At 65.8% G+C, this 12,062-nt stretch overlaps 1 protein-coding gene across 1 annotated transcript in view; it reads left to right on the plus strand.

The window, feature by feature from the left end:
* The first annotated feature begins 1,022 nt into the window (after positions 1 to 1,022).
* LOC126981172 (piggyBac transposable element-derived protein 4-like) overlaps positions 1,023 to 12,062 on the plus strand; it is a 40,816-nt gene continuing 29,776 nt past the window's right edge. The window contains exons 1-2 of the mRNA XM_050831888.1: positions 1,023 to 1,367; positions 1,534 to 2,101. Of these exons, the coding sequence (XP_050687845.1) occupies positions 1,023 to 1,367; positions 1,534 to 2,101 (913 nt within the window). The remainder of the gene's footprint in view (positions 1,368 to 1,533; positions 2,102 to 12,062) is intronic.

The raw sequence follows: 12,062 nt of genomic DNA on the forward strand, positions 1-12,062 counted from the left end.
AACTGTTGTACTATCAACGACATCACAAGGTAGAGAGTTCCAAACATTAACAACTCGATTGCAGAAGTGTTTAACTTCGTACGACGAGAATCTTTTACCACTTATCTTCAAATTGTGATTTCTTGTTCTACATTAACAACTCGATTGAAGAAGTGTTTAGCTTCGTGCGACGAGGATCTTTTACCACTTATCTTCAAATTGTGATTTATTCTTGTTCTATTTGATCGATCAATTGTAAAGTAATCTTCCGCATTAATATCACTGAATCCTTTAAACATTTTAAACACTTCTATTAGATCGCCTCGCATTCTTCGTTTTGATAGGCCATGTTGCGAATTATTTTTTATATTATTTTCTTCGAAGAATTTCACCATATTGTCGCGAATGATAGTCAACCCCTTCAACTTTCAACCCCTCCTTCTCATATCCAAGACTCACACATCTCTAGCTCTCCTCATTGTACTTATGCCACTGCCCCATCATCACCTGTCCCACTCTCGTCATCTCACTTCCAACCCCCATCACCACTACCACGACCTGATGCACCACTACCTGACCTCCCGCAGCATTCCCGGCCCTCATCACCAGTATCATCTGCCACTTCAAAATCATCACACTCATCACCAGCATCCACTGCCACCTCACAATCATCACGCTCATCACCATCATCCACTGCCACCTCATCATCACCACCTCACCCCTCAAGACGTGGACGCCGGGAGCCCACAGAGTAGCCAGGGCGGGGAGGGGGCGTGCCGCACGACAACCTTCGCCGCCTGCTGGCGTAGACCCTCGGGACGTTGGCTGGTGTTCCACGCCCTTCGTTCCCAACCTCCTCTCCTTCACCGGGACACCAGGCTTCAACGTCCCCGTGCCAGTGACTCCCCTTCAGGTTTTCCAGTTATATTTTACAAGGGAGTTGTTGGCATTCCTGGCAGAGGAGACAAACATGTACGCCGTGTTCCGGAGGGCGGAGGCAGTGGCGTGGCACCAGGCCAATCTTCATGGGGTTGGTGCTACTGATGGGTATTGTGAAGCTACCCTCTATACGGGACTACTGGACCAACAGCAGGCTTCACAACTACCCGGTCTTCCCGCGGGCGATGAGTGGAAAACGCTTCCTCGCCATACTCAAGTACTTACATGCATTCAATTGTTGTGCGGTGCCCCTGGGGAATACTGACAGCCTCATCAAGGTGCGGCCTGTGATGGAGTATCTCCTGCGGTTATTCAAGTCTTTGTACACCCCGACACAGAACCTGTCACTCGACGAAGGCTCCTTGGGGTGGAAGGGCCGCCTCCACTTCAGGGTGTACAACCCCATGAAGCCAACCAAGTACGCCATCAAGGTGTACCTCGTGGCAGAGGCAAGTCGGGGTACATCTGCAACCTGCAGGTGTACACAGGCGAGAAGCGGACACTAGAAGACACCGTGGGGATCTCATCCAGCCCCTCATCAGCCACTCGTACAGGCTGTACATGGATCACTACTACAACTCTGTCCGCCTGTGCGAGGTACTCCTGTCGAGGCAGGTGTACGTGTATGGCACACTTCGGCTGATGAGGGGAGCACCGAAGAGGCTGCAGGACATGGCAAAGCCACGGCGGCTGGCAGACTACGCGTTGGAGTCTATGCACAGGAATGGTGTGCATGTCCTCATATGGAAGGACAAGAAAGCCGTCCCCATGGTGTCAACCATGCACACCAACGCCACCAATGAAAAGACCCACCACGTGCTCCACACCATCCAAAAACCTGTTATGGTCGAAGACTATAACCAGTTTATGGGTGGTGTGGACCACTTCAACCAGATGGAGAAGTATTACCCTGTCCCTCGGCGTAGTACTAAGTGGACGAAGAAGCTCACCTTCTACTTCATCCAGATGGCCCTCTTCAACGCGCACACCCTCTATAAGAAGTCTGCTCATCGCCACATGTCTCTCAAGGCTTTCATGTCGGAGGTCATCGAGAAGCTGCTAGACTACAAAGACGAGGAGTGGCCACTATCGGGGGTCCCTATCCGCCATGCTCCTGACCTGCCCGCACACCTGCAAGCACCTATGGATCCCCGCACCCGGGTGGGTAGGGTACCAGCACCAGGTGTGCAAGTCCAGCAGTCTTCCTCGAGCCCCTATTCCCCACTCCTCGCCCCTGCGGTCGCTACTCCACCATCAGCCCCTGCCGCTCCAGGGGTGGCACCCGCCACTCCACCACCAGCCCCTGCCGCTCCAGGGGTGGCACCCGCCACTCCACCACCAGCCCCTGCCGCTCCAGGGGTGGCACCCGCCACTCCACCACCAGCCCCTGCCGCTCCAGGGGTGGCACCCGCCACTCCACCACCAGCCCCTGCTCCAGGGGTGGCACCCGCCACTCCACCACCAGCCACTGCCGCTGCAGAGGTGGCACCTGCCACTCCACCACCAGCCCCTGCCGCTGCAGGGTGGCACCTGCCACTCCACCACCAGCCCCTGCCGCTGCAGGGGTGGCACCGCCCACTCCACCACCAGCCCCTGCCGCTGCAGGGTGGCACCTGCCACTCCACCACCAGCCCCTGCTGCAGGGGTGGCACCCGCCACTCCACCAACAGCCCCTGCCGCTGCAGGTGGCACCTGCCACTCCACCACCAGCCCCTGCCGCTGCAGGTGGCACCCACACTCCACCACCAGCCCCTGCCGCTGCAGGGGTGGCACCCGCCACTCCACCACCAGCCCCTGCCGCTCCAGGGGTGGCACCCGCCACTCCACCACCAGCCCCTGCCGCTGCAGGGGTGGCACCCGCCACTCCACCACCAGCCCCTGCCGCTGCAGGGGTGGCACCCGCCACTCCACCACCAGCCCCTGCCGCTGCAGGGGTGGCACCCGCCACTCCACCACCAGCCCCTGCCGCTGCAGGGGTGGCACCCGCCACTCCACCACCAGCCCCTGCCGGGGTGGCACCCGCCACTCCACCACCAGCCCCTGCCGCTGCAGGGGTGGCACCCGCCACTCCACCACCAGCCCCTGCAGCGGTGGCACCCGCCACTCCACCACCAGCCCCTGCCGCTGCAGGGGTGGCACCTGCCACTCCACCACCAGCCCCTGCCGCTGCAGGGGTGGCACCTGCCACTCCACCACCAGCCCCTGCTGCTGCAGGTGGCACCCGCCACTCCACCTCCAGCCCCTGCCGCTGCAGGGGTGGCACCCGCCACTCCACCACCAGCCCCTGCCGCTGCAGGGGTGGCACCCGCCACTCCACCACCAGCCCCTGCAGGGGTGGCACCCGCCACTCCACCACCAGCCCCTGCAGGGGTGGCACCCGCCACTCCACCACCAGCCCCTGCCGGTGAGGCACCCCCCACTCTACCACCAGCCCCTGCAGGGGGGGCTCCCGCGACTCCACCACCAGCCCCGGCAGGCGTGGCACCCGCCACTCCACCACCAGCCCCTGCAGGGGTGGCACCCGCCACTCCACCACCAGCCCCTGCCGCTGCGGGGCGGCACCGCCACTCCACCACCAGCCCCTGCTGCTGCAGGGGTGGCACCTGCCACTCCACCACCAGCCCCTGCCGCTGCAGGGTGGCACCATCCACTCCACCACCAGCCCCTGCCGCTGCAGGGTGGCACCCGCCACTCCACCACCAGCCCCTGCCGCTGCAGGGGTGGCACCTGCCACTCCACCACCAGCCCCTGCAGCTGCGGGTGGCACCCGCCACTCCACCACCAGCCCCTGCCGCTGCAGGGGTGGCACCCGCCACTCCACCACCAGCCCCTGCCGCTGCAGGGGTGGCACCCGCCACTCCACCACCAGCCCCTGCCGCTGCAGGGGTGGCACCCGCCACTCCACCACCAGCCCCTGCCGCTGCAGGGGTGGCACCTGCCACTCCACCACCAGCCCCTGCCGCTGCAGGGGTGGCACCCGCCACTCCACCACCAGCCCCTGCCGCTGCAGGGGTGGCACCCGCCACTCCGCCACTCCACCACCAGCCCCTTCCACTGCAGGGGTGGCACCCGCCACTCCACCACCAGCCCCTGCCGCTGCAAGGGTGGCACCCGCCACTCCACCTCCAGCCCCTGCCGCTGCAGGGGTGGCACCCGCCACTCCACCACCAGCCCCTGCCGCTGCAGGGGTGGCACCCGCCACTCCACCACCAGCCCCTGCCGCTGCAGGGGTGGCACCCGCCACTCCACCACCAGCCCCGTCCCCTGCCGGGGTGGCACCCGCCACTCCACCACCCGCCCCAGCCGCTGCATGGGTGGCACCCGCCACTCCACCACCAGCCCCTGCCGCTGCAGGTGTGGCACCTGCCACTCCACCACCAGCCCCTGCCGCTGAAGGGGTGGCACCTGCCACTCCACCACCAGCCCCTGCCGCTGCAGGGTGGCACCTGCCACTCCACCACCAGCCCCTGCCGCTGCAGGGGTGGCACCCGCCACTCCACTACCAGCCCCTGCCGCTGCAGGGGTGGCACCACCCACTCCACCACCAGCCCCTGCAGGGGTGGCACCTGCCACTCCACCACCAGCCCCTGCCGCTGAAGGGTGGCACCTGCCACTCCACCACCAGCCCCTGCTGCAGGGGTGGCACCAACCACTCGACCACCAGCCCCTGCAGGGGTGGCACCCGCCACTCCACCACCAGCCCCTGCCGCTGCAGGGGTGGCACCAGCCACTCCACCACCAGCCCCTGCCGCTGCAGGGCTGGCACCCGCCACTCCACCACCAGCCCCTGCAGGGGTGGCACCCGCCACTCCACCACCAGCCCCTGCAGGGGTGGCACCCGCCACTCCACCACCAGCCCCTGCAGGGGTGGCACCCGCCACTCCACCACCAGCCCCTGCAGGGGTGCCACCGGCCCCTCCACCACCCGCCCCTGCAGCGGTGACACCCCCCACTCCACCAACCGCCCCTGCAGGGGTGGCACCCGCCACTCCACCACCAGCCCCTGCAGTGGTGGCACCCGCCATTCCACCACCAGCCCCTGCCGCTGCAGGTGGCACCTGCCACTCACCACCCGCCCCTGCCGCTGCAGGGGTGGCACCCGCCACTCCACCACCAGCCCCTGCCGCTGCACGGGTGGCACCCGCCACTCCACCACCAGCCCCTGCCGCTGCAGGGGTGGCACCCGCCACTCCACCACCAGCCCCTGCCGCTGAAGGGGTGGCACCCGCCACTCCACCACCAGCCCCTGCCGCTGCAGGGGTGGCACCCGCCACTCCACCACCAGCCCCTGCTGCAGGTGGCACCTGCCACTCCACCACCAGCCCCTGCAGGGGTGGCACCCGCCACTCCGCCACTCCACCACCAGCCCCTGCCACTGCAGGGGTGGCACCCGCCACTCCACCACCAGCCCCTGCCGCTGCACGGGTGGCACCCGCCACTCCACCTCCAGCCCCTGCCGCTGCAGGGGTGGCACCCGCCACTCCACCACCCCCAGCCGCTCCAGGGGTGGCACCCGCCACTCCACCACCACCCCCAGCACCTGCAGGTGCTGGTCCTCCAACTCCACCACCAGCCCCTGCCGCTGCAGGGGTGGCACCCGCCACTCCACCACCAGCCCCTGCCGCTGCAGGGGTGGCACCCGCCACTCCACCACCAGCCCCTGCCGCTGCAGGGGTGGCACCCGCCACTCCACCACCAGCCCCTGCCGCTGCAGGGGTGGCACCTGCCACTCCACCACCAGCCCCTGCCGCTGAAGGGGTGGCACCTGCCACTCCACCACCAGCCCCTGCCGCTGCAGGTGGCACCTGCCACTCCACCACCAGCCCCTGCTGCAGGTGGCACCTGCCACTCCACCACCAGCCCCTGCCGCTGCAGGGGTGGCACCTGCCACTCCACCACCAGCCCCTGCCGCTGCAGGGGTGGCACCACACTCCACCAGCCCCTGCCGCTGCAGGGTGGCACCTGCCACTCCACCACCAGCCCCTGCCGCTGCAGGGTGGCACCTGCCACTCCACCACCAGCCCCTGCTGCAGGTGGCACCTGCCACTCCACCACCAGCCCCTGCTGCAGGGTGGCACCTGCCACTCCACCACCAGCCCCTGCTGCTGCAGGGTGGCACCCGCCACTCCACCACCAGCCCCTGCCGCTGCAGGGGTGGCACCCGCCACTCCACCACCAGCCCCTGCCGCTGCAGGGGTGGCACCTGCCACTCCACCACCAGCCCCCTGCAGGGGTGGCACCCGCCACTCCACCACCAGCCCCTGCAGGTGAGGCACCCTCCACACCACCACCAGCCCCTGCAGGTGTCGCACCAGCCACTCCACCCCAAGCCCCTGCAGGGTGGCACCCGCCACTCCACCACCAGCCCCTGCAGGGGTGGCACCCACCACTCTACCACCAGCCCCTGCAGGGGTGGCACCCGCCACTCCACCACCAGCCCCTGCCGCTGCAGTGGTGGCACCCGCCACTCCACCACCAGCCCCTGCCGCTGCAGGGGTGGCACCCGCCACTCCACCACCAGCCCCTGCCGCTGCAGGGGTGGCACCGACCACTCCACCACCAGCCCCTGCTGCAGGGTGGCACCCCACTCCACCACCAGCCCCTGCCGCTGCAGGGTGGCACCTGCCACTCCACCACCAGCCCCTGCCGCTGCAGGGGTGGCACCCGCCACTCCACCACCAGCCCCTGCAGGGGTGCCACCCCACTCCACCACCAGCCCCTGCAGGGGTGGCACCCCACTCCACCACCAGCCCCTGCAGGGGTGACACCCGCCACTCCACCACCAGCCCCTGCAGGGGTGGCACCCGCCACTCCACCACCAGCCCCTGCAGGGGTGGCACCCGCCACTCCACCACCAGCCCCTGCCGCTGCAGGGGTGGCACCCGCCACTCCACCACCAGCCCCTGCCGCTGCAGGGGTGGCACCCGCCACTCCACCACCAGCCCCTGCCGCTGCAGGGGTGGCACCCGCCACTCCACCACCAGCCCCTGCTGCTGCAGGTGGCACCTGCCACTCCACCACCAGCCCCTGCTGCTGCAGGGGTGGCACCTGCCACTCCACCACCAGCCCCTGCTGCAGGGGTGGCACCTGCCGCTCCCCCACCAGCCCCTGCAGCTGCAGGGGTGGCACCCGCCACTCCACCACCAGCCCCTGCCGCTGCAGGGGTGGCACCCGCCACTCCACCACCAGCCCCTGCCGCTGCAGGGGTGGCACCCGCCACTCCACCACCAGCCCCTGCCGCTGCAGGGGTGGCACCCGCCACTCCGCCACTCCACCACCAGCCCCTGCCACTGCAGGGGTGGCACCCGCCACTCCACCACCAGCCCCTGCAGTGGTGGCACCCGCCACTCCACCTCCAGCCCCTGCCGCTGCAGGGGTGGCACCCGCCACTCCACCACCAGCCCCTGCCGCTGCAGGGGTGGCACCCGCCACTCCACCACCAGCCCCTGCCGCTGCAGGGGTGGCACCCGCCACTCCACCACCAGCCCCTGCCGAGGCAGGGGTGGCCCCCGCCACTCCACCACCAGCCCCTGCCGCTGCATGGGTGGCACCCGCCACTCCACCACCAGCCCCTGCCGCTGCAGGTGTGGCACCTGCCACTCCACCACCAGCCCCTGCCGCTGAAGGGGTGGCACCTGCCACTCCACCACCAGCCCCTGCCGCTGCAGGGGTGGCACCTGCCACTCCACCACCAGCCCCTGCCGCTGCAGGGGTGGCACCCGCCACTCCACCACCAGCCCCTGCCGCTGCAGGGGTGGCACCCACCACTCCACCACCAGCCCCTGCAGGGGTGGCACCCGCCACTCCACTACCAGCCCCTGCCGCTGAAGGGGTGGCACCCGCCACTCCACTACCAGCCCCTGCCGCTGCAGGGGTGGCACCCGCCACTCCACCACCAGCCCCTGCCGCTGCAGGGGTGGCACCTGCCACTCCACCACCAGCCCCTGCCGCTGCAGGGGTGGCACCCGCCACTCCACCACCAGCCCCTGCAGGGGTGGCACCCGCCACTCCACCACCAGCCCCTGCAGGTGGCACCTGCCACTCCACCACCAGCCCCTGCAGGGGTGGCACCCGCCACTCCACCACCAGCCCCTGCAGGGTGGCACCCGCCAGTCCACCACCAGCCCCTGCAGGGGTGGCACCCGCCACTCCACCACCAGCCCCTGCAGGGTGGCACCCGCCACTCCACCACCAGCCCCTGCAGGGGTGGCACCCGCCCCTCCACCACCAGCCCCTGCAGGTGGCACCTGCCACTCCACCACCAGCCCCTGCCGCTGCAGGGTGGCACCTGCCACTCCACCACCAGCTCCTGCCGCTGCAGGGGTGGCACCTACCACTCCACCACCAGCCCCTGCCGCTGCAAGGGTGGCACCCGCCACTCCACCACCAGCCCCTGCTGCTGCAGGGTGGCACCTGCCACTCCACCACCAGCCCCTGCCGCTGAAGGTGGCACCCACCACTCCACCACCAGCCCCTGCCGCTGCAGGGGTGGCACCCGCCACTCCACCACCAGCCCCTGCCGCTGCAGGTGGCACCTGCCACTCCACCACCAGCCCTGCTGCTGCAGGGTGGCACCCGCCACCCGCCACTCCACCACCAGCCCCTGCCACTGCAGGGGTGGCACCCGCCACTCCACCACCAGCCCCTGCTGCAGGGTGGCACCTGCCACTCCACCTCCAGCCCCTGCCGCTGCAGGTGGCACCTGCCACTCCACCACCAGCCCCTGCCGCTGCAGGGGTGGCACCTGCCACTCCACCACCAGCCCCTGCTGCAGGGGTGGCACCTGCCACTCCACCACCAGCCCCTGCCGCTGCAGGTGGCACCTGCCACTCCACCACCAGCCCCTGCCGCTGCAGGGTGGCACCCGCCACTCCACCACCAGCCCCTGCCGCTGCAGGGGTGGCACCCGCCACTCCACCACCAGCCCCTGCCGCTGCAGGGGTGGCACCCGCCACTCCACCACCAGCCCCTGCCGCTGCAGGGGTGGCACCCGCCACTCCACCACCAGCCCCTGCCGCTGCAGGGGTGGCACCCGCCACTCCACCACCAGCCCCTGCAGGGGTGGCACCCGCCACTCCACCACCAGCCCCTGCCGCTGCAGGGGTGGCACCCGCCACTCCACCACCAGCCCCTGCCGCTGCAGGGGTGGCACCCGCCACTCCACCAGCCCCTGCCGCTGCAGGGGTGGCACCCGCCACTCCACCACCAGCCCCTGCAGGGGTGGCACCCGCCACTCCACCACCAGCCCCTGCCGCTGAAGGGGTGGCACCTGCCACTCCACCACCAGCCCCTGCTGCAGGTGGCACCCGCCACTCCACCACCAGCCCCTGCTGCAGGGGTGGAACCACCCACTCCACCACCAGCCCCTGCCGCTGCAGGGTGGCACCCGCCACTCCACCACCAGCCCCTGCCGCTGCAGGGGTGGCACCCGCCACTCCACCACCAGCCCCTGCAGGGGTGGCACCCGCCACTCCACCACCAGCCCCTGCAGGGGTGGCACCCGCCACTCCACCACCAGCCCCTGCAGGGGTGGCACCCGCCACTCCACCACCAGCCCCTGCAGGGGTGGCACCCGCCACTCCACCACCAGCCCCTGCAGGGGTGGCACCCACCACTCCACCACCAGCCCCTGCAGGGGTGGCACCCGCCACTCCACCACCAGCCCCTGCCGCTGCAGGGGTGGCACCCGCACCTGCACCACCAGCCCCTGCTGCTGCAGGGGTGGCACCTGCCACTCCACCACCACCCCCTCCCGCTGCAGGGGAGGCACCCGCCCCTCCCCCACAAGCCCCTGCCGCTGCCGGGGAGGCACCCGCCACTCCACCACCAGCCCCTGCCGCTGCAGGGGTGGCACCCGCCACTCCACCACCAGCCCCTGCAGGGGTGGCACCCGCCAATCCACCACCAGCCCCTGCAGGGGTGGCACCCGCCACTCCACCATCAGCCCCTGCAGGGGTGGCAAGGGTGGCACCCGCCACTCCACCACCAGCCCCTGCCGCTGCAAGGGTGGCACCCGCCACTCCACCACCAGCCCCTGCCGCTGCAAGGGTGGCACCCGCCACTCCACCACCAGCCCCTGCCGCTGCAAGGGTGGCACCCGCCACTCCACCACCAGCCCCTGCCGCTGCAAGGGTGGCACCCGCCACTCCACCACCAGCCCCTGCCGCTGCAAGGGTGGCATCCGCCACTCCACCACCAGCCCCCGCCGCTGCAAGGGTGGCACCCGCCACTCCACCACCAGCCCCTGCCGCTGCAAGGGTGGCACCTGCCACTCCACCACCAGCCCCTGCAAGGGTGGCACCCGCCACTCCACCCCCTGGCCCGTCTGCGGTAAAGGCACCTGCACCTCTGGCAGGTGTGAGGGCTGCGCCTGGGGATGGATATCATGAGGATGGAGACCAGCCACCCACGAAGCGGCAGCGTTTTGTGGCTGACTGTGCGGCTGGATGTGGCTTTAGGGCACGAGCGGCTGAGGATTTCAGCGGGGAAAAGGCTACGGTGCCACCTGTGCTACGTGGTGTACAAGAGGAGGAGACACACCAGCAACATGTGTTCAGTGTGTGAGGTGCCGTTGTGCATAGGTGCCTGCTTTGACAGGTTTTACTATGTGCCCTGCCTTGATGCTCTCCTGCCCTAATTCACTCCCCCCCACACACACGTACCCACACACACACATACCTTGCCCACCAACACTAAACCTACCCCACTCCCCTCTGTCGGCCATCACCTCACTTCCAACCCCACCCACTCCCACACCCTCCAACCCCACCCACCAACACTTCACCTACCCCACTCCCCTCTTTCGCCCATCACCTCATTTCCAACCCCACCCACTCCCACACCCTCCAACCCCACCCACTCCCACACCCTATCTGTCTATCTATTTTTCGCGTTCCTCCTTCCTTTAAGAAATATTTCGACACTATTTCCGATTTATTTGCATTACTCAATAACTATTTGACCTAGAAGGATTTGGATTACGCCTTACGAATCCTCACTAAAATCCGCTTCTTTACATATGTTCGGCTATAAATTTTCCTCAAACTTTCGAGCTAGCAAGTGGGGAAGATACGGTACTTAGTTACGGCCAGCGAAGGTTGCGTATATAGCTCGGGGAACTCCATTGCAGACGTTACCACACGATACCTACAAGGGTTGGTGTAGTTTTGAAGGCTGCATCTTCCATATGAAATTAGCTATATAATGCTATAAAATTTATTTACAAATGATGAAAAAAAAATAGCGTAATAGTAAAAGGAAATGAGAGGGAGCGCCAACTGTCAATTTAGATATAAATTCAGGTTTCTTGGTGTAACTCGGGAACTAATAGGAGTATGAGCATTTTGAAGATACCTAAAGAATCCTCACTAAATTCCTCTTCGAACCATATATCCGGCAAGAAAAGTTGGCCCACAAACTTTCGAGCTAGCGAGGGGGGGAGACATGGTACTTGAGATTTATTGTTTACAATACTTTATAAGGAGACCTAAAACAAGTTTGTATTGTTTATTTTCCTCTATTTTTATTTGCGTATGTTCTAGTACAAGTCTTTATGAAGCCATTGATACCAAATTTGTTGGGGTAAGATATATTTGTGAGGGTAAAATACGGCCGGGAATGTAGAGTATCGCGGCGGCAAAAAAAAGGCTGGTCGGGCCGAGAAATCCATTGAGTAGAACAGAAACTTATTGGAAACTTACGGTGCGCGAGAGGGTTAAAAGCTGAACGTTGGTTACGATAGGGTACGCATATGCTTATGGCATTGTTAAATAATGAGGTGAAGGCCCCCCAAGATTTATCAATATCTGTTTCCGCCCGGATTTCAGTCCAGCCATAATTATTTAGAATTGATCGGAGTCTTACAAAATTCGCTCTGATAATCAGGCACCTTTACTTTACTAGGAGATACTTCACTTGCTTTCATATTAATGCTGAATGTGATTGTTCGGTGATCGCTAGAACTAAAAATTGGACCAACATTTACTTCGTTAACTAGATCAGCTGTCGTTGAAAAGATAAGGTCAAATATATTATTTTCCCGAGTCTGTTCTTGAACGTGTTGATGTAAATCACTTTCTAGTAAATTTGTGTACAGGTCGAGCCCTGTATGACAGTTCAACGGTTCACCCCATCTTTTCACTGGC

The sequence above is a fragment of the Eriocheir sinensis genome, chromosome 47 (genome assembly GCF_024679095.1).
Source record: "Eriocheir sinensis breed Jianghai 21 chromosome 47, ASM2467909v1, whole genome shotgun sequence".
Lineage (NCBI taxonomy): Eukaryota > Metazoa > Arthropoda > Malacostraca > Decapoda > Varunidae > Eriocheir > Eriocheir sinensis.